General features: G+C 40.1%; 2 protein-coding genes across 2 annotated transcripts in view; one reads left to right on the top strand and one right to left on the bottom strand.

Annotated features, from left to right (window-relative positions):
* Window positions 1–1,034: 1,034 nt before the first annotated feature.
* On the bottom strand, window positions 1,035–21,143 carry LOC139568462 (sodium/mannose cotransporter SLC5A10-like). The gene is made up of 7 exons (XM_071390291.1): window positions 21,059–21,143; window positions 18,417–18,524; window positions 16,692–16,842; window positions 15,384–15,552; window positions 4,339–4,554; window positions 3,276–3,381; window positions 1,035–2,350 (listed from the first exon to the last, which is right to left on the bottom strand). The coding sequence occupies exons 1-7, from the start codon at window positions 21,117–21,119 to the stop codon at window positions 2,157–2,159; spliced, it is 1,005 nt and encodes a 334-aa protein (XP_071246392.1). The 5' UTR covers window positions 21,120–21,143; the 3' UTR covers window positions 1,035–2,156.
* LOC139568461 (protein FAM83G-like) overlaps window positions 20,637–22,652 on the top strand; it is a 49,660-nt gene continuing 47,644 nt past the window's right edge. The window contains exon 1 of the mRNA XM_071390290.1: window positions 20,637–22,165. Coding sequence (XP_071246391.1) covers window positions 21,683–22,165 — 483 coding nt within the window. The 5' untranslated portion in view covers window positions 20,637–21,682. The remainder of the gene's footprint in view (window positions 22,166–22,652) is intronic.

Below are 22,652 nucleotides of genomic sequence, written 5' to 3'. Positions count from 1 at the left end.
TGTTCCAACATCTAGTGGAAAGCCTTCCCAGAAGAGTGGAGGCTGTTATAGCAGCAATGTTCCAACATCTAGTGGAAAGCCTTCCCAGAAGAGTGGAGGCTGTTATAGCAGCAATGTTCCAACATCTAGTGGAAAGCCTTCCCAGAAGAGTGGAGGCTGTTATAGCAGCAATGTTCCAACATCTAGTGGAAAGCCTTCCCAGAAGAGTGGAGGCTGTTATAGCAGCAATGTTCCAACATCTAGTGGAAAGCCTTCCCAGAAGAGTGGAGGCTGTTATAGCAGCAATGTTCCAACATCTAGTGGAAAGCCTTCCCAGAAGAGTGGAGGCTGTTATAGCAGCAATGTTCCCACATCTAGTGGAAAGCCTTCCCAGAAGAGTGGAGGCTGTTATAGCAGCAAAGAGGGGACCAATTCCTTATTAAAGCCCGTGATTTTGGAATGAGATGTTCGACAAGCAGGTGTCCACATACTTTTGGTCATGTAGTGTATCTATTCATTCTCCAGGAACCTTTCTTTAAAGCATTAGCTTATTATTCCATGTAACAGTTAGTTATTGTCATGGGTCAGGGGTCAGGGGTCAGGGTGAGGTGTATTCCATGTAACAGTTAGTTATTGTAGTATTAATACAACATGCTATGGATCTGGTTGAGGTCTATATCTGTATGGGGTCAGGGGTCAGGGGTCAGGGTGAGGTGTATTCCATGTAACAGTTAGTTATTGTAGTATTGATACAACATGCTATGGGTCTGGTTGAGGTCTATATCTGTATGGGGTCAGGGGTCAGGGGTCAGGGTGAGGTGTATTCCATGTAACAGTTAGTTATTGTAGTATTGATACAACATGCTATGGGTCTGGTTGAGGTCTATATCTGTATGGGGTCAGGGGTCAGGGGTCAGGGTGAGGTGTATTTCATGTAGCTACTCCACTGTGTGTGTGGTGAACCTATAGGAAATGTATCTCCCCCTAACCCCTGACCTTTGACCCCTGACCTCTAACCCCTGACACTAACCTTGATGACAATAAAGTTTCTCCTCTGTGATTACAAGACGTGTTTATTCATGAATCTCATTTACACAAGGACACAATATTGACCAATCACAGGTCCGTATATAACACACTAAATATGACCCTACCCACTGTGACATCACAGGTCCGTAACATTCTAGAACGATACATCTTCTAGAACCATCAGAACATTGATTTACGTAGAGATGGAAACATCCACAGGAAGTAGAAACACAGGAAGTAGCCTACTGGGACAGCAGTTAGAGGTCCGTAACATTCTAGAACGATACATCTTCTAGAACCATCAGAACATTGATTTACGTAGAGATGGAAACACCCACAGGAAGTAGAAACACAGGAAGTAGCCTACTGGGACAGCAGTTAGAGGTCCGTAACATTCTAGAACGATACATCTTCTAGAACCATCAGAACATTGATTTACGTAGAGATGGAAACACCCACAGGAAGTAGAAACACAGGAAGTAGCCTACTGGGACAGCAGTTAGAGGTCCGTAACATTCTAGAACGATACATCTTCTAGAACCATCAGAACATTGATTTACGTAGAGATGGAAACACCCACAGGAAGTAGAAACACAGGAAGTAGCCTACTGGGACAGCAGTTAGAGGTCCGTAACATTCTAGAACGATACATCTTCTAGAACCATCAGAACATTGATTTACGTAGAGATGGAAACACCCACAGGAAGTAGAAACACAGGAAGTAGCCTACTGGGACAGCAGTTAGAGGTCCGTAACATTCTAGAACGATACATCTTCTAGAACCATCAGAACATTGATTTACGTAGAGATGGAAACATCCACAGGAAGTAGAAACACAGGAAGTAGCCTACTGGGACAGCAGTTAGAGGTCCGTAACATTCTAGAACGATACATCTTCTAGAACCATCAGAACATTGATTTACGTAGAGATGGAAACACACACAGGAAGTAGAAACACAGGAAGTAGCCTACTGGGACAGCAGTTAGAGGTCCGTAACATTCTAGAACGATACATCTTCTAGAACCATCAGAACATTGATTTACGTAGAGATGGAAACACCCACAGGAAGTAGAAACACAGGAAGTAGAAACACAGGAAGTAGAAACACAGGAAGTAGCCTACTGGGACAGCAGTTAGAGGTCAGAGGTCAGGCGAAGTAAGCGTAGAAGAATATATTAACACAGATCAGCAGAATGGCATTGACGCAGCAGAATCGAGACCAGAACACACTTTCTCTAACGCTGGGGATTCTGGGTAACGGAACCTCCTCTGCTGGCCCCTCCGCTGAGCTGCAGAGCCCCGCCCCGCGTCCGCAGACCGCCCTCCGCACCGGAGCAGAACCTTCACACACACACCACAGAATGTAAAATCGACATTATTAAGTATGTGTCAGTCCATCTGTAGCAGAGAGCTTGATCTAGTCTTAAACAGCCCCAATGTCTCTCTGTCTGACCCTGGACCGACCTGCCTGCCTGCCTGCCTGCCTGCCTGCCTGTCTGTCTGCCTGCCTGTCTGTCTGTCTGTCTGCCTGCCTGCCTCTGCCTGCCTGTCTTTCTGCCTGTCTGTCTGTCTGACCCTGGACCTGGTGTCTGTCTGCCTGTCTGTCTGTCTGTCTATCTCACCCTGGACCTGGGGTCTGTCTGTCTGTCTGACCCTGGACCTGGTGTCTGTCTGTCTGTCTGTCTGTCTGACCCTTGACACTGGTGTCTGACTGTCTGTCTGCCTGTCTGTCTTGCCCTGGACCTGGTGTCTGTCTGCCTGTCTGACCCTGGACCTGGGGTCTGTCTGTCTTTCTGTCTGTCTCACCCTGGACCTGGTGTCTGTCTGCCTGTCTGACCCTGGACCTGGGGTCTGTCTGTCTGTTGGTCTGTCTCACCCTGGACCTGGGGTCTGTCTGTCTGTTGGTCTGTCTCACCTTGGACCTGGGGTCTGTCTGTCTGTCTGTCTGTCTGTCTGTCTGTCTGTCTGTCTGTCTCACCTTGGACCTGGTGTCTGTCTGTCTGTCTGTCTGTCTGTCTGTCTGTCTCACCTTGGACCTGGTGTCTCTGCTCTCGGTGGCTGACAGAGGAGACCTTCTGGAGAGGTATTTCTCTCTCTTCCTCTTCAGTCAAAGTCTGGTGTCTGTTTGTCTGTCTGTCTCACCTTGGACCTGGGGTCTGTCTGTCTGTCTGTCTCACCTTGGACCTGGGGTCTGTCTGTCTCACCTTGGACCTGGGGTCTGTCTGTCTGTCTGTCTCACCTTGGACCTGGGGTCTGTCTGTCTCACCTTGGACCTGGGGTCTCTGCTCTCGGTGGCTGACAGAGGAGACCTTCTGGAGAGGTATTTCTCTCTCTTCCTCTTCAGTCAAAGTCCACCACGTCAGGTTACGCACCTAAACAACAACAACAACACAGTGAAGTTCTGTTCAGCTGTTCTGGAATGACGTGATAAACAACAACAACAACACAGTGAAGTTCTGTTCAGCTGTTCTGGAATGACGTGATAAACAACAACAACAACACAGTGAAGTTCTGTTCAGCTGTTCTGGAATGACGTGATAAACAACAACAACAACACAGTGAAGTTCTGTTCAGCTGTTCTGGAATGACGTGATAAACAACAACAACAACACAGTGAAGTTCTGTTCAGCTGTTCTGGAATGACGTGATAAACAACAACAACAACACAGTGAAGTTCTGTTCAGCTGTTCTGGAATGATGTGATAAACAACAACAACAACACAGTGAAGTTCTGTTCAGCTGTTCTGGAATGATGTGATAAACAACAACAACAACACAGTGAAGTTCTGTTCAGCTGTTCTGGAATGACGTGATAAACAACAACAACAACAACACAGTGAAGTTCTGTTCAGCTGTTCTGGAATGACGTGATAAACAACAACAACACAGTGAAGTTCTGTTCAGCTGTTCTGGAATGACGTGATAAACAACAACAACAACACAGTGAAGTTCTGTTCAGCTGTTCTGGAATGACGTGATAAACAACAACAACAACACAGTGAAGTTCTGTTCAGCTGTTCTGGAATGATGTGATAAACAACAACAACAACACAGTGAAGTTCTGTTCAGCTGTTCTGGAATGATGTGATAAACAACAACAACAACACAGTGAAGTTCTGTTCAGCTGTTCTGGAATGACGTGATAAACAACAACAACAACAACACAGTGAAGTTCTGTTCAGCTGTTCTGGAATGACGTGATAAACAACAACAACAACACAGTGAAGTTCTGTTCAGCTGTTCTGGAATGACGTGATAAACAACAACAACAACACAGTGAAGTTCTGTTCAGCTGTTCTGGAATGATGACAAACAACGTGACATCATACCTGCTCCTCAGTGGGGGGCGGAGTCAGCAGCGATATCACCACGACAACGGCAGCAGACAGGAAGCAGAGGATGATGGCGAAGTGAAGATAGTGAACGGAGCGCAGGACGGACGGGGCGTCGTCTTGGATACCACAACGAGGAGGCGGGAACGCAAATTCTAGAACCATCCGACACACACCGACCACCAGCCCCACCATCAGTCCCCAGAACGCACCCTACACACACACACACACACACACACACACACACACACACACACACACACACACACACACACACACACACACACACACACACACACACACACAGTGTTTCTAAAAAGTACACACTAACACTAACCCTAAAAAGTACACACTAACCCTAAAAAGTACACACTAACCCTAACCCTAAAAAGTACACACTAACCCTAACCCTAAAAAGTACACACTAACCCTAAAAAGTACACACTAACACTAACCCTAAAAAGTACGCACTAACCCTAAAAAGTACACACTAACCCTAAAAAGTACACACTAACACTAACCCTAAAAAGTACACACTAACCCTAAAAAGTACACACTAACCCTAAAAAGTACACACTAACACTAACCCTAAAAAGCACACACTAGTTACTAGTTACTTTTTTTGAACGCTTAGAGTTTTAAAATGCAGAAAATGTATTGCGTGACTAAAATATATTTTAAAGAATAGAACTTAAAGTCCTACTCCAGTCTCCGTAACACCTGATTAACGTAACAAAGGGCCCATCTGAATACAGTGAGCACAGCTGTCATCAAGACAAAGGTGGCTACTTTGAAGAATCTGAAATATAAAGTATTTGTATTAACACTTTTTTGGTTACTACCTGATTCCATATGTGTTATTTCATAGTTTTGATGTCTTCACTGTTATTCTACAATGTAGAACATAGTAAAAATAAAGAAAACCCTGGAATGAGTAGCTGTGTCCACAGTGTTGACTGGTTCTGTACATTGTTTCCTATTTAATCAGAATCATTTTAATGTTCCTACACTTGAAATGTAACTTTGCCTGTTCCTGATAACTACATCCACTAGGTGGCGCTATCACGCCTTCTGAAATGTATTTACAAAACATTTTCTTCAACAACAAAATGTATATTGTTTCCTATTTAATCAGAATAATTTTAATACTCCTACACTTGAAATGTAACTTTGCCTGTTCCTGATAACTACATCCACCAGGTGCCGCTATCATGCCTTCTGAAATGTATTTACAAAACATTTTCTTCAACAACAAAATGTCTAACAGACCAAGAGGGAAGACAACTGTATACCAAACCCAGAATCAAACTGAAAAGACATTTGAAACCCTTAAACAAACATGGCTCCTAGTCCTTCATTATCAAATGTTAAGTATCAACGAAAATGTCAACAAAGTGGAATTTCATAGTGTTTTTATTGACACCATTATTAGTGCAAGATGAGTCCTGAAGTGTCATATGAAAACAAAGAGCTTTACAAGGTACAATACAAATATTACTAAATCATAAGGAGTTATCCTGAGGCATCTGATCACACCAGTATACAGTGGGGAGAACAAGTATTTGATACACTGCCGATTTTGCAGGTTTTCCTACTTACAAAGCATGTAGAGGTCTGTAATTTTTATCATAGGTACACTTCAACTGTGAGAGACGGAATCTAAAACAAAAATCCAGAAAATCACATTGTATGATTTTTAAGTAATTCATTTGCATTTTATTGCATGACATAAGTATTTGATCACCTACCAACCAGTAAGAATTCCGGCTCTCACAGACCTGTTAGTTTTTCTTTAAGAAGCCCTCCTGTTCTCCACTCATTACCTGTATTAACTGCACCTGTTTGAACTCGTTACCTGTATAAAAGACATCTGTCCACACAATCAATCAAACAGACTCCAACCTCTCCACAATGGCCAAGACCAGAGAGCTGTGTAAGGACATCAGGGATAAAATTGTAGACCTGCACAAGGCTGGGATGGGCTACAGGACAATAGGCAAGCAGCTTGGTGAGAAGGCAACAACTGTTGGCGCAATTATTAGAAAATAGAAGAAAATAGAAGAAGTTCAAGATGATGGTCAATCACCCTCGGTCTGGGGCTCCATGCAAGATCTCACCTCGTGGGGCATCAATGATCATGAGGAAGGTGAGGGATCAGCCCAGAACTACACGGCAGGACCTGGTCAATGACCTGAAGAGAGCTGGGACCACAGTCTCAAAGAAAACCATTAGTAACACACTACGCCGTCATGGATTAAAATCCTGCAGCGCACACAAGGTCCCCCTGCTCAAGCAGGCGCATGTCCAGGCCCGTCTGAAGTTTGCCAATGACCATCTGGATGATCCAGAGGAGGAATGGGAGAAGGTCATGTGGTCTGATGATTCAAAAATAGAGCTTTTTGGTCTAAACTCCACTCGCCGTGTTTGGAGGAAGAAGAAGGATGAGTACAACCCTAAGAACACCATCCCAACCGTGAAGCATGGAGGTGGAAACATCATTCTTTGGGGATGCTTTTCTGCAAAGGGGACAGGACGACTGCACCGTATTGAGGGGAGGATGGATGGGGCCATGTATTGCGAGATCTTAGCCAACAACCTCCTTCCCTCAGTAAGAGCATTGATGATGGGTCGTGGCTGGGTCTTCCAGCATGACAACGACCCGAAACACACAGCCAGGGCAACTAAGGAGTGGCTCCGTAAGAAGTATCTCAAGGTCCTGGAGTGGCCTAGCCAGTCTCCAGACCTGAACCCAATAGAAAATCTTTGGAGGGAGCTGAAAGTCCGTATTGCCCAGCGACAGCCCCGAAACCTGAAGGATCTGGAGAAGGTCTGTATGGAGGAGTGGGCCAAAATCCCTGCTGCAGTGTGTGCAAACCTGGTCAAGAACTACAGGAAACGTATGATCTCTGTAATTGCAAACAAAGGATTCTGTACCAAATATTAAGTTCTGCTTTTCTGATGTATCAAATACTTATGTCATGCAATAAAATGCGAATTAATTACTTAAAAATCATACAATGTGATTTTCGGGATTTTTGTTTTAGATTCCGTCTCTCACAGTTGAAGTGTACCTATGATAAAAATTACAGACCTCTACAGGCTTTGTAAGTAGGAAAATCCGCAAAATCGGCAGTGTATCAAATACTTGTTCTCCCCACTGTATAACCCTAATTATATGACTAACTATACAACCCTCTGACCACACCAGTATATAACCCTAATTATATAACTAACTATACAACCCTCTGATCACACCAGTATATAACCCTAATTATATGACTAACTATACTATACAACCCTCTGATCACACCAGTATATAACCCTAATTATATAACTAACTATACTATACAACCCTCTGATCACACCAGTATATAACCCTAATTATATAACTAACTATACTATACAACCCTCTGATCACACCAGTATATAACCCTAATTATATGACTAACTATACTATACAACCCTCTGATCACACCAGTATATAACCCTAATTATATAACTAACTATACTATACAACCCTCTGATCACACCAGTATATAACCCTAATTATATAACTAACTATACTATACAACCCTCTGATCACACCAGTATATAACCCTAATTATATAACTAACTATACAACCCTCTGATCACACCAGTATATAACCCTAATTATATAACTAACTATACTATACAACCCTCTGATCACACCAGTATATAACCCTAATTATATAACTAACTATACAACCCTCTGATCACACCAGTATATAACCCTAATTATATAACTAACTATACTATACAACCCTCTGATCACACCAGTATATAACCCTAATTATATAACTAACTATACTATACAACCCTCTGATCACACCAGTATATAACCCTAATTATATAACTAACTATACTATACAACCCTCTGATCACACCAGTATATAACCCTAATTATATAACTAACTATACAACCCTCTGATCACACCAGTATATAACCCTAATTATATAACTAACTATACAACCCTCTGATCACACCAGTATATAACCCTAATTATATAACTAACTATACTATACAACCCTCTGATCACACCAGTATATAACCCTAATTATATGACTAACTATACAACCCTCTGATCACACCAGTATATAACCCTAATTATATAACTAACTATACAGCCCTCTGACCACACCAGTATATAACCCTAATTATATAACTAACTATACTATACAACCCTCTGATCACACCAGTATATAACCCTAATTATATAACTAACTATACTATACAACCCTCTGATCACACCAGTATATAACCCTAATTATATAACTAACTATACTATACAACCCTCTGATCACACCAGTATATAACCCTAATTATATGACTAACTATACAACCCTCTGATCACACCAGTATATAACCCTAATTATATGACTAACTATACAACCCTCTGATCACACCAGTATATAACCCTAATTATATAACTAACTATACAACCCTCTGATCACACGAGTATATAACCCTAATTATATGACTAACTATACAACCCTCTGATCACACCAGTATATAACCCTAATTATATGACTAACTATACAACCCTCTGAACACACCAGTATATAACCCTAATTATATAACTAACTATACAACCCTCTGACCACACCAGTATATAACCCTAATTATATAACTAACTATACAACCCTCTGATCACACCAGTATATAACCCTAATTATATAACTAACTATACAACCCTCTGATCACACCAGTATATAACCCTAATTATATGACTAACTATACTATACAACCCTCTGATCACACCAGTATATAACCCTAATTATATAACTAACTATACTATACAACCCTCTGATCACACCAGTATATAACCCTAATTATATGACTAACTATACAACCCTCTGATCACACCAGTATATAACCCTAATTATATAACTAACTATACAACCCTCTGATCACACCAGTATATAACCCTAATTATATAACTAACTATACAACCCTCTGATCACACCAGTATATAACCCTAATTATATGACTAACTATACTATACAACCCTCTGATCACACCAGTATATAACCCTAATTATATGACTAACTATACAACACTCTGACCACACCAGTATATAACCCTAATTATATAACTAACTATACTATACAACCCTCTGATCACACCAGTATATAACCCTAATTATATAACTAACTATACTATACAACCCTCTGATCACACCAGTATATAACCCTAATTATATGACTAACTATACAACCCTCTGAACACACCAGTATATAACCCTAATTATATAACTAACTATACTATACAGCCCTCTGATCACACCAGTATATAACCCTAATTATATGACTAACTATACAACCCTCTGATCACACCAGTATATAACCCTAATTATATGACTAACTATACTATACAACCCTCTGATCACACCAGTATATAACCCTAATTATATGACTAACTATACAACCCTCTGATCACACCAGTATATAACCCTAATTATATAACTAACTATACTATACAGCCCTCTGATCACACCAGTATATAACCCTAATTATATGACTAACTATACAACCCTCTGATCACACCAGTATATAACCATAATTATATGACTAACTATACTATACAACCCTCTGATCACACCAGTATATAACCCTAATTATATAACTAACTATACAACCCTCTGATCACACCAGTATATAACCCTAATTATATAACTAACTATACAACCCTCTGATCACACCAGTATATAACCCTAATTATATGACTAACTATACAACCCTCTGATCACACCAGTATATAACCCTAATTATATAACTAACTATACTATACAGCCCTCTGATCACACCAGTATATAACCCTAATTATATAACTAACTATACAACCCTCTGACCACACCAGTATATAACCCTAATTATATGACTAACTATACAACCCTCTGATCACACCAGTATATAACCCTAATTATATAACTAACTATACTATACAACCCTCTGATCACACCAGTATATAACCCTAATTATATAACTAACTATACAACCCTCTGATCACACCAGTATATAACCCTAATTATATGACTAACTATACAACCCTCTGATCACACCAGTATATAACCCTAATTATATAACTAACTATACTATACAACCCTCTGATCACACCAGTATATAACCCTAATTATATAACTAACTATACTATACAACCCTCTGATCACACCAGTATATAACCCTAATTATATGACTAACTATACTATACAACCCTCTGATCACACCAGTATATAACCCTAATTATATGACTAACTATACAACCCTCTGATCACACCAGTATATAACCCTAATTATATGACTAACTATACTATACAACCCTCTGATCACACCAGTATATAACCCTAATTATATAACTAACTATACAACCCTCTGATCACACCAGTATATAACCCTAATTATATAACTAACTATACTATACAACCCTCTGATCACACCAGTATATAACCCTAATTATATGACTAACTATACAACCCTCTGATCACACCAGTATATAACCCTAATTATATAACTAACTATACAACCCTCTGATCACACCAGTATATAACCCTAATTATATAACTAACTATACTATACAACCCTCTGATCACACCAGTATATAACCCTAATTATATGACTAACTATACAACCCTCTGATCACACCAGTATATAACCCTAATTATATAACTAACTATACAACCCTCTGATCACACCAGTATATAACCCTAATTATATGACTAACTATACTATAAAACCCTCTGATCACACCAGTATATAACCCTAATTATATAACTAACTATACAACCCTCTGATCACACCAGTATATAACCCTAATTATATGACTAACTATACAACCCTCTGATCACACCAGTATATAACCCTAATTATATAACTAACTATACTATAAAACCCTCTGATCACACCAGTATATAACCCTAATTATATAACTAACTATACTATAAAACCCTCTGATCACACGAGTATATAACCCTAATTATATAACTAACTATACTATAAAACCCTCTGATCACACCAGTATATAACCCTAATTATATAACTAACTATACTATAAAACCCTCTGATCACACCAGTATATAACCCTAATTATATAACTAACTATACTATACAACCCTCTGATCACACCAGTATATAACCCTAATTATATGACTAACTATACAACCCTCTGATCACACCAGTATATAACCCTAATTATATAACTAACTATACTATAAAACCCTCTGATCACACCAGTATATAACCCTAATTATATGACTAACTATACTATACAACCCTCTGATCACACCAGTATATAACCCTAATTATATAACTAACTATACTATACAACCCTCTGATCACACCAGTATATAACCCTAATTATATAACTAACTATACAACCCTCTGATCACACCAGTATATAACCCTAATTATATAACTAACTATACTATACAACCCTCTGATCACACCAGTATATAACCCTAATTATATGACTAACTATACAACCCTCTGATCACACCAGTATATAACCCTAATTATATAACTAACTATACTATACAGCCCTCTGATCACACCAGTATATAACCCTAATTATATAACTAACTATACTATACAACCCTCTGATCACACCAGTATATAACCCTAATTATATAACTATACTATACAACCCTCTGATCACACCAGTATATAACCCTAATTATATAACTAACTATACAACCCTCTGATCACACCCGTATATAACCCTAATTATATGACTAACTATACAACCCTCTGATCACACCAGTATATAACCCTAATTATATAACTAACTATACAACCCTCTGATCACACCAGTATATAACCCTAATTATATAACTAACTATACTATACAGCCCTCTGATCACACCAGTATATAACCCTAATTATATAACTAACTAACTATACAACCCTCTGATCACACCAGTATATAACCCTAATTATATAACTAACTATACTATACAACCCTCTGATCACACCAGTATATAACCCTAATTATATGACTAACTATACAACCCTCTGATCACACCAGTATATAACCCTAATTATATGACTAACTATACAACCCTCTGACCACACCAGTATATAACCCTAATTATATAACTAACTAACTATACAACCCTCTGATCACACCAGTATATAACCCTAATTATATAACTAACTATACAACCCTCTGATCACACCAGTATATAACCCTAATTATATAACTAACTATACAACCCTCTGATCACACCAGTATATAACCCTAATTATATGACTAACTATACAACCCTCTGACCACACCAGTATATAACCCTAATTATATGACTAACTATACAACCCTCTGACCACACCAGTATATAACCCTAATTATATGACTAACTATACAACCCTCTGATCACACCAGTATATAACCCTAATTATATGACTAACTATACAACCCTCTGATCACACCAGTATATAACCCTAATTATATGACTAACTATACAACCCTCTGATCACACCAGTATATAACCCTAATTATATGACTAACTATACAACCCTCTGATCACACCAGTATATAACCCTAATTATATGACTAACTATACTATACAACCCTCTGATCACACCAGTATATAACCCTAATTATATAACTAACTATACTATACAACCCTCTGATCACACCAGTATATAACCCTAATTATATAACTAACTATACAACCCTCTGATCACACCAGTATATAACCCTAATTATATGACTAACTATACAACCCTCTGATCACACCAGTATATAACCCTAATTATATGACTAACTATACTATACAACCCTCTGATCACACCAGTATATAACCCTAATTATATAACTAACTATACTATACAACCCTCTGACCACACCAGTATATAACCCTAATTATATAACTAACTATACAACCCTCTGATCACACCAGTATATAACCCTAATTATATGACTAACTATACAACCCTCTGATCACACCAGTATATAACCCTAATTATATAACTAACTATACAACCCTCTGATCACACCAGTATATAACCCTAATTATATAACTAACTATACTATACAACCCTCTGATCACACCAGTATATAACCCTAATTATATAACTAACTATACTATACAACCCTCTGATCACACCAGTATATAACCCTAATTATATGACTAACTATACTATACAACCCTCTGATCACACCAGTATATAACCCTAATTATATGACTAACTATACAACCCTCTGATCACACCAGTATATAACCCTAATTATATGACTAACTATACTATACAACCCTCTGATCACACCAGTATATAACCCTAATTATATAACTAACTATACAACCCTCTGATCACACCAGTATATAACCCTAATTATATAACTAACTATACAACCCTCTGATCACACCAGTATATAACCCTAATTATATGACTAACTATACAACCCTCTGACCACACCAGTATATAACCCTAATTATATGACTAACTATACAACCCTCTGACCACACCAGTATATAACCTTAATTATATAACTAACTATACTATACAACCATCTGATCACACCAGTATATAACCCTAATTATATAACTAACTATACTATACAACCATCTGATCACACCAGTATATAACCCTAATTATATGACTAACTATACAACCCTCTGACCACACCAGTATATAACCCTAATTATATAACTAACTATACTATACTACCCTCTGATCACACCAGTATATAACCCTAATTATATAACTAACTATACTATACAACCATCTGATCACACCAGTATATAACCCTAATTATATAACTAACTATACAACCCTCTGATCACACCAGTATATAACCCTAATTATATAACTAACTATACTATACAACCCTCTGATCACACCAGTATATAACCCTAATTATATAACTAACTATACAACCCTCTGATCACACCAGTATATAACCCTAATTATATGACTAACTATACTATACAACCCTCTGATCACACCAGTATATAACCCTAATTATATAACTAACTATACAACCCTCTGACCACACCAGTATATAACCCTAATTATATGACTAACTATACAACCCTCTGATCACACCAGTATATAACCCTAATTTTATGACTAACTATACAACCCTCTGACCACACCAGTATATAACCCTAATTATATAACTAACTATACTATATAACCCTCTGATCACACCAGTATATAACCCTAATTATATGACTAACTATACTATACAACCCTCTGATCACACCAGTATATAACCCTAATTATATGACTAACTATACTATACAACCCTCTGATCACACCAGTATATAACCCTAATTATATAACTAACTATACAACCCTCTGATCACACCAGTATATAACCCTAATTATATGACTAACTATACAACCCTCTGATCACACCAGTATATAACCCTAATTATATAACTAACTATACAACCCTCTGAACACACCAGTATATAACCCTAATTATATAACTAACTATACAACCCTCTGATCACACCAGTATATAACCCTAATTATATAACTAACTATACTATACAACCCTCTGATCACACCAGTATATAACCCTAATTATATAACTAACTATACAACCCTCTGATCACACCAGTATATAACCCTAATTATATAACTAACTATACAACCCTCTGATCACACCAGTATATAACCCTAATTATATGACTAACTATACAACCCTCTGATCACACCAGTATATAAACCTAATTATATGACTAACTATACTATACAACCCTCTGATCACACCAGTATATAACCCTAATTATATAACTAACTATACAACCCTCTGACCACACCAGTATATAACCCTAATTATATAACTAACTATACTATACAACCCTCTGACCACACCAGTATATAACCCTAATTATATGACTAACTATACTATAAAACCCTCTGATCACATGACTGTCAGTTGGTAGACCACAGAGTTGTGGGTTCGTTTCCCGCTAACCCATCATTTGGTGGACCACTGTGCTTGCAGCACCAAGAGTCATGGTTTCGTGTCCCGCTAAAACAAATGAAAAGGGATTCTGGAATGAAGTGTGTGTTACCTGCTCGTTTGTTCTGGTCCAGAAGATAGCCAATGAGAAGACAGCGGTAACGGGTGGAGCCAGGTAACTGGTCACTGATTGGATGTAAACGTAGAGTTGTCCGCTATTGGCCGACTGCAGGATTGGAATCCACACCACGCTTATCACCACCAGAATCACTGTTACTATCCTAAAGACACACACACACACACACACACACACACACACACACACACACACACACACACACACACACACACACACACACACACACACACACACACACACACACACACACACACACACACACACACAGTGGAGATTTAGGAACCGTTTACAATGACATCATCTCTTTAAGAATAGAATCTATGACTGACCAATAGCAGCTGTTCCTGTGTGAGTGACTGACCTGCCGACCAATAGCAGCTGTTCCTGTGTGAGTGACTGACCTGCCGACCAATAGCAGCTGTTCCAGTGTGAGTGACTGACCTGCCAACCAACAGCAGCTGTTCCAGTGTGAGTGACTGACCTGCCGACCAATAGCAGCTGTTCCAATGTGAGTGACTGACCTGCCGACCAATAACAGCTGTTCCAGTGTGAGTGACTGACCTGCCGACCAATAGCAGCTGTGCCTGTATGAGTGACTGACCTGCCGACCAATAACAGCTGTTCCTGTGTGAGTGACTGACCTGCCGACCAATAGCAGCTGTTCCTGTGTGAGTGACTGACCTGCCGACCAATAGCAGCTGTTCCTGTGTGAGTGACTGACCTGCCGACCAATAACAGCTGTTCCTGTGTGAGTGACTGACCTGCCGACCAATAGCAGCTGTTCCTGTGTGAGTGACTGACCTGCCGACCAATAGCAGCTGTTCCTGTGTGAGTGACTGACCTGCCGACCAATAGCAGCTGTGCCTGTGTGAGTGATTGACCTGCCGACCAATAACAGCTGTTCCTGTGTGAGTGACTGACCTGCCGACCAATAGCAGCTGTTCCTGTGTGAGTGACTGACCTGCCGACCAATAGCAGCTGTTCCAGTGTGAGTGACTGACCTGCCGACCAATAGCAGCTGTTCCTGTGTGAGTGACTGACCTGCCGACCAATAGCAGCTGTTCCTGTGTGAGTGACTGACCTGCCGACCAATAGCAGCTGTTCCTGTGTGAGTGACTGACCTGCCGACCAATAGCAGCTGTTCCTGTGTGAGTGACTGACCTGCCGACCAATAGCAGCTGTTCCTGTGTGAGTGACTGACCTGCCGACCAATAGCAGCTGTTCCTGTGTGAGTGACTGACCTGCCGACCAATAGCAGCTGTTCCTGTGTGAGTGACTGACCTGCCGACCAATAGCAGCTCCCGTTCCGAGGCGTACGCGCGGTACTTCTTCCAGATGTCCATGGTGAAGAGCGTGGAGGAGGAGTTAAAGATAGAGGTCAACGATGACATCAGAGCCGCCATCATCACTGCTATCATCAGCCCCCGCAGACCTAAACACACACACATGGAATCATCAGCCCCCCCAGACCTAAACACACACACATGGAATCATCAGCCCCCCCAGACCTAAACACACACACATGGAATCATCAGCCCCCCCAGACCTAAACACACACATGGAATCATCAGACCTAAACACACACATGGAATCATCAGACCTAAACACACACATGGACTCACTTGTAACTGCAGTATAAAACCACAGGAGCTGATTCACGGTATTGTCTATTCCAATTCAAGCCAACCCCCCGGTATTGTCTATTCCAATTCAAGCCAACCCCACGGTATTGTCTATTCCAATTCAAGCCAACCACCCGGTATTGTCTATTCCAATTCAAGCCAACCCCACGGTATTGTCTATTCCAGTTCAAGCCAAGCCCACGGTATTGTCTATTCCAGTTCAAGCCAAGCCCACGGTATTGTCTATTCCAATTCAAGCCAACTCCACGGTATTGTCTATTCCAATTCAAGCCAAGCCCACGGTATTGTCTATTCCAATTCAAGCCAAGCCCACGGTATTGTCTATTCCAACTCAAGACATGACTGATACATTCTACACCACCCAGAGACATGACAGATACATTCTACACCACCAGGAGACATGACTGATACATTCTACACCACCCGGAGACATGACGGATACATTCTACACCACCCAGAGACATGACAGATACATTCTACACCACCAGGAGACATGACGGATACATTCTACACCACCCAGAGACATGACGGATACATTCTACACCACCCGGAGACATGACGGATACATTCTACACCACCCAGAGACATGACTGATACATTCTACTCCACCCGGAGACATGACGGATACATTCTACACCACCCAGAGACATGACGGATACATTCTACACCACCCAGAGACATGACAGATACATTCTACACCACCCAGAGACATGACGGATACATTCTACACCACCCAGAGACATGACTGATACATTCTACTCCACCCGGAGACATGACGGATACATTCTACACCACCCAGAGACATGACAGATACATTCTACACCACCAGGAGACATGACGGATACATTCTACACCACCCAGAGACATGACGGATACATTCTACACCACCCGGAGACATGACGGATACATTCTACACCACCCAGAGACATGACTGATACATTCTACTCCACCCGGAGACATGACGGATACATTCTACACCACCCAGAGACATGACGGATACATTCTACACCACCCAGAGACATGACAGATACATTCTACACCACCCAGAGACATGACGGATACATTCTACACCACCCAGAGACATGACAGATACATTCTACACCACCCAGAGACATGACGGATACATTCTACACCACCCAGAGACATGACAGATACATTCTACACCACCCAGAGACATGACAGATACATTCTACACCACCAGGAGACATGACGGATACATTCTACACCACCCGGAGACATGACGGATACATTCTACACCACCCGGAGACATGACGGATACATTCTACACCACCCGGAGACATGACAGATACATTCCACACTAGGCTTCTACACACATACAGCATTACACACACACATCACTTACCGCTGGGCATGAGTTCGATGACCAGTTTGGGGAAGGCGATGTTGGAGCAGCCCACCTCTGCTCCACACACCCTCACACACTCCTCTGGGTCCACACACCCCACCGAGTCTGAAACACACAATTATTACCTTGGTTTTAATGTCTATGATTATTACACACACCATTATTACCCTGGTTTTAATGTCTATGATTATTATACACAATTATTACCCTGGTTTTAATGTCTATGATTATTATACACAATTATTACCCTGGTTTTAATGTCTATGATTATTATAACACACCATTATTACCCTGGTTTTAATATATATGATTATAATACACAATTATAACCCTGGTTTTAATGTCTATGATTATTATTACACACCATTATTACCCTGGTTTTAATGTCTATGATTATAATACACAATTATAACCCTGGTTTTAATGTCTATGATTATTATTACACACCATTATTACCCTGGTTTTAATGTCTATGATTATTAAACACCATTATAACCCTGGTTTTAATGTCTTTGATTATTACACACACCATTATTACCCTGGTTTTAATGTCTATGAATATTAAACACCATTATTACCCTGGTTTTAATGTCTATGATTATTACACACCAGTATTACCCTGGTTTTAATATATATGACATTAAACACCATTATTACCCTGGTTTTAATGTCTATGATTATTACACATCATTATTACCCTGGTTTTAATGTCTATGATTATTACACACACCATTATTACCCTGGTTTTAATATATATGACATTAAACACCATTATTACCCTGGTTTTAATGTCTATGATTATTACACATCATTATTACCCTGGTTTTAATGTCTATGATTATAATACACCATTATTACCCTGGTTTTAATGTCTATGATTATTAAACACCATTATAACCCTGGTTTTAATGTCTATGATTATTATACGTCATTATTACCCTGGTTTTAATGTCTATGATTATTACACAACATTATTACCCTGGTTTTAATGTCTATGATTATTACACGTCATTATTACCCTGGTTTTAATATATATGACATTAAACACCATTATTACCCTGGTTTTAATGTCTATGATTATTACACACACCATTATTACCCTGGTTTTAATATATATGACATTAAACACCATTATTACCCTGGTTTTAATGCCTATGATTATTACACACCATTATTACCCTGGTTTTAATATATATGACATTAAACACCATTATTACCCTGGTTTTAATGTCTATGATTATTACACACAATTATAACCCTGGTTTTAATGTCTATGATTATAATACACCATTATTACCCTGGTTTTAATATATATGATTATTAAACACAATTATTACCCTGGTTTTAATGTCTATGATTATTAAACACAATTATTACCCTGGTTTTAATGTCTATGATTATTATTACACACCATTATTACCCTGGTTTTAATATATATGACATTAAACACCATTATTACCCTGGTTTTAATGTCTATGATTATTACACACCATTATTACCCTGGTTTTAATGTCTATGATTATTACACACCATTATTACCCTGGTTTTAATATATATGACATTAAACACCATTATTACCCTGGTTTTAATGTCTATGATTATTAAACACCATTATTACCCTGGTTTTAATGTCTATGATTATTATACACAATTATAACCCTGGTTTTAATGTCTATTAACATTTAAGTCATTTAGCAGACGCTCTTATCCAGAGCGACTTACAAGTTGGTGCATTCACCTTATGATGTCCAGTGGAACAACCACTTTACAATAGTGCATCTAACTCTAAGGGGGGGGGGGGGGGTTAGAAGGATTACTTTATGTATTCCTTAAAGAGGTGGGATGTCTATGATTATTATACACCATTATTACCCTGGTTTTTATGTCTATGATTATTATACACAATTATAACCCTGGTTTTAATGTCTATGATTATTACACACAATTATAACCCTGGTTTAAATGTCTATGATTATTACACATCATTATTACCGTGGTTTAAATGTCTATGATTATTACACATCATTATTACCGTGGTTTTAATGTCTATGATTATAATACACCATTATTACCCTGGTTCCATTGGACATGAATGTACTTCTGGTGTACCAAAATGCAAAACACAGTCGGTGTGATCGAGGCGTAACCTGCTACAAAAAAGTCAATTCTGACAAAAGCTGGATACCTTCTAGCCACGACACATGAGGCGGAGTTATAGTGTTTCTAGGTTCTCTATTATTCTCTGACCCACTAACCGGACACTCCGCCCTCGAGTCCCCGGTGAGAACAGCTTCCGTTACCGAGTTCACAGCTCGAGTTACAGACAGACCAGACACGCTAGATCTCCGCGATACAGGATAATTAGCGGTTATTAACTCTCGTTATTATTAACCGGTCGTTTTGTATTTGGGACTTTTGGAACTTTGTCTATAAAGGACAACACACTTCTGGAAGAAACTCCGCAGAGTTTTGTCTCGAAACTGCTTCGCCTTTCAACAGTTTTCTGGAGGAACTAAACGGGATCTAGGAAGTGAATCGCTTCCAGTAAAATAGAACCGAGAGAAACGTTTTTTAACCGCAGACAGACGAGACTTTTTGAAAAGAGTCGCGTCATCAGAATAGTTGAACAAGTCACCCACCGCCGGCTGGATTAAAACGGCTGCTGTTTGAAAAGATCCTCTGACTCACACTAACACACATCCATGCCCCGGTGCTCGACCGGAACGGTCATGTGACGGGTGTGGCGGGGTGGAGAATGTTGTCCCGGTTTACCTGTGTCTGCGTGTTTGTGCATGAGATGTGGTTTGAGGCTCCGCTGGGAGATTAACCCGTGATAACCTCGCAGAGACAGTTCACATTCAGCCTGTAACTATTGAGTTCTGCTCAAATTCTATTGTGTTTTACAACACGAGGAGACGCACCGACTCAATTTGGACGACCGGTAGTTTATATGGTGCTGCTGATTAACCAGTCGGTCTGTCTCGGTTTCTGTCGGCTTTGAGGAGAAAAGTCGCCGTTTTATTTAATTTAAACTTTATTAGTGTTTTATGGGACACGTCGCGGGAAGCTGCTGTACACGGATACGAATACAACATGAGCTGAGACAGTTTAACTCCTTTAGGAAAGGTTTGGATAAATCTCCCGGTTCAACCGTGGATTGTATATCTCATGTTCTTCAGTAAACACTCGGTCTGTAATATATGTTGGGTTATATTATTGATCCGTCGGTGATTATCAGTTAGGTATTGATAAAGTGTAGCGCCATGGCTCTGTCTCAGGTGCAGTGTCTCGATGAGCATCACATCAACTGGCGTGTGACCGAGTCCAAACCCGAGTTCTTTTACAGCGAGGACCAGCGGCTCGCGTTAGAGGCTCTGCTGACCGGGGGGCGAGAGGCCTTTAGCAGCTACCTCAGTGACCACAGCCTCCGAAACTTCCTGTCTGAACCGGAGCTCCTGCGGCTGGCGCGCACCGTGGAGGCCTACCGGCCTGGGAGCGAGCACCTCAAGGCCGAGGCGGGAGCGAACAGCGCGTCCCCGAAGGAGTATGACGGGGGAAATGGGCCACTGTCATTACAGTACTGGCCCGACCGCTCTGAAGGTTCTATACCCGACCTGGACCTGGGCTGGCCCGACGCCGCGTCATACCGAGGAGTGACACGTGTCAACGTGCACACGCAGCCCCCAGCTGATGGACACACACACATCAAGGAGGTGGTCCGGAAGGCGATAGGACAGGCTCAGAAGGTAGACTACACAGACTACAGACTATAGCACAGGCTCAGAAGGTAGACTACACACACTACAGACTATATCACAGGCTCAGAAGGTAGACTACACACACTACAGACTACAGACTATATCACAGGCTCAGAAGGTAGACTACACACACTACAGACTATATCACAGGCTCAGAAGGTAGACTACACACACTACAGACTACAGGCTATATCACAGGCTCAGAAGGTAGACTACACACACTACAGACTACAGACTATATCACAGGCTCAGAAGGTAGACTACACACACTACAGACTACAGACTATATCACAGGCTCAGAAGGTAGACTACACACACTACAGACTACAGACTATAGCACAGGCTCAGAAGGTAGACTACACACACTACAGACTACAGACTATATCACAGGCTCAGAAGGTAGACTACACACACTACAGACTATATCACAGGCTCAGAAGGTAGACTACACACTACAGACTACAGACTATATCAC

The sequence above is a fragment of the Salvelinus alpinus genome, chromosome 2, assembly GCF_045679555.1.
Source record: "Salvelinus alpinus chromosome 2, SLU_Salpinus.1, whole genome shotgun sequence".
NCBI classification, from domain to species: Eukaryota; Metazoa; Chordata; class Actinopteri; order Salmoniformes; family Salmonidae; genus Salvelinus; species Salvelinus alpinus.
Note: the sequence above shows the minus strand (reverse complement) of the source record. Positions and strands in the feature narration are given on the sequence as shown.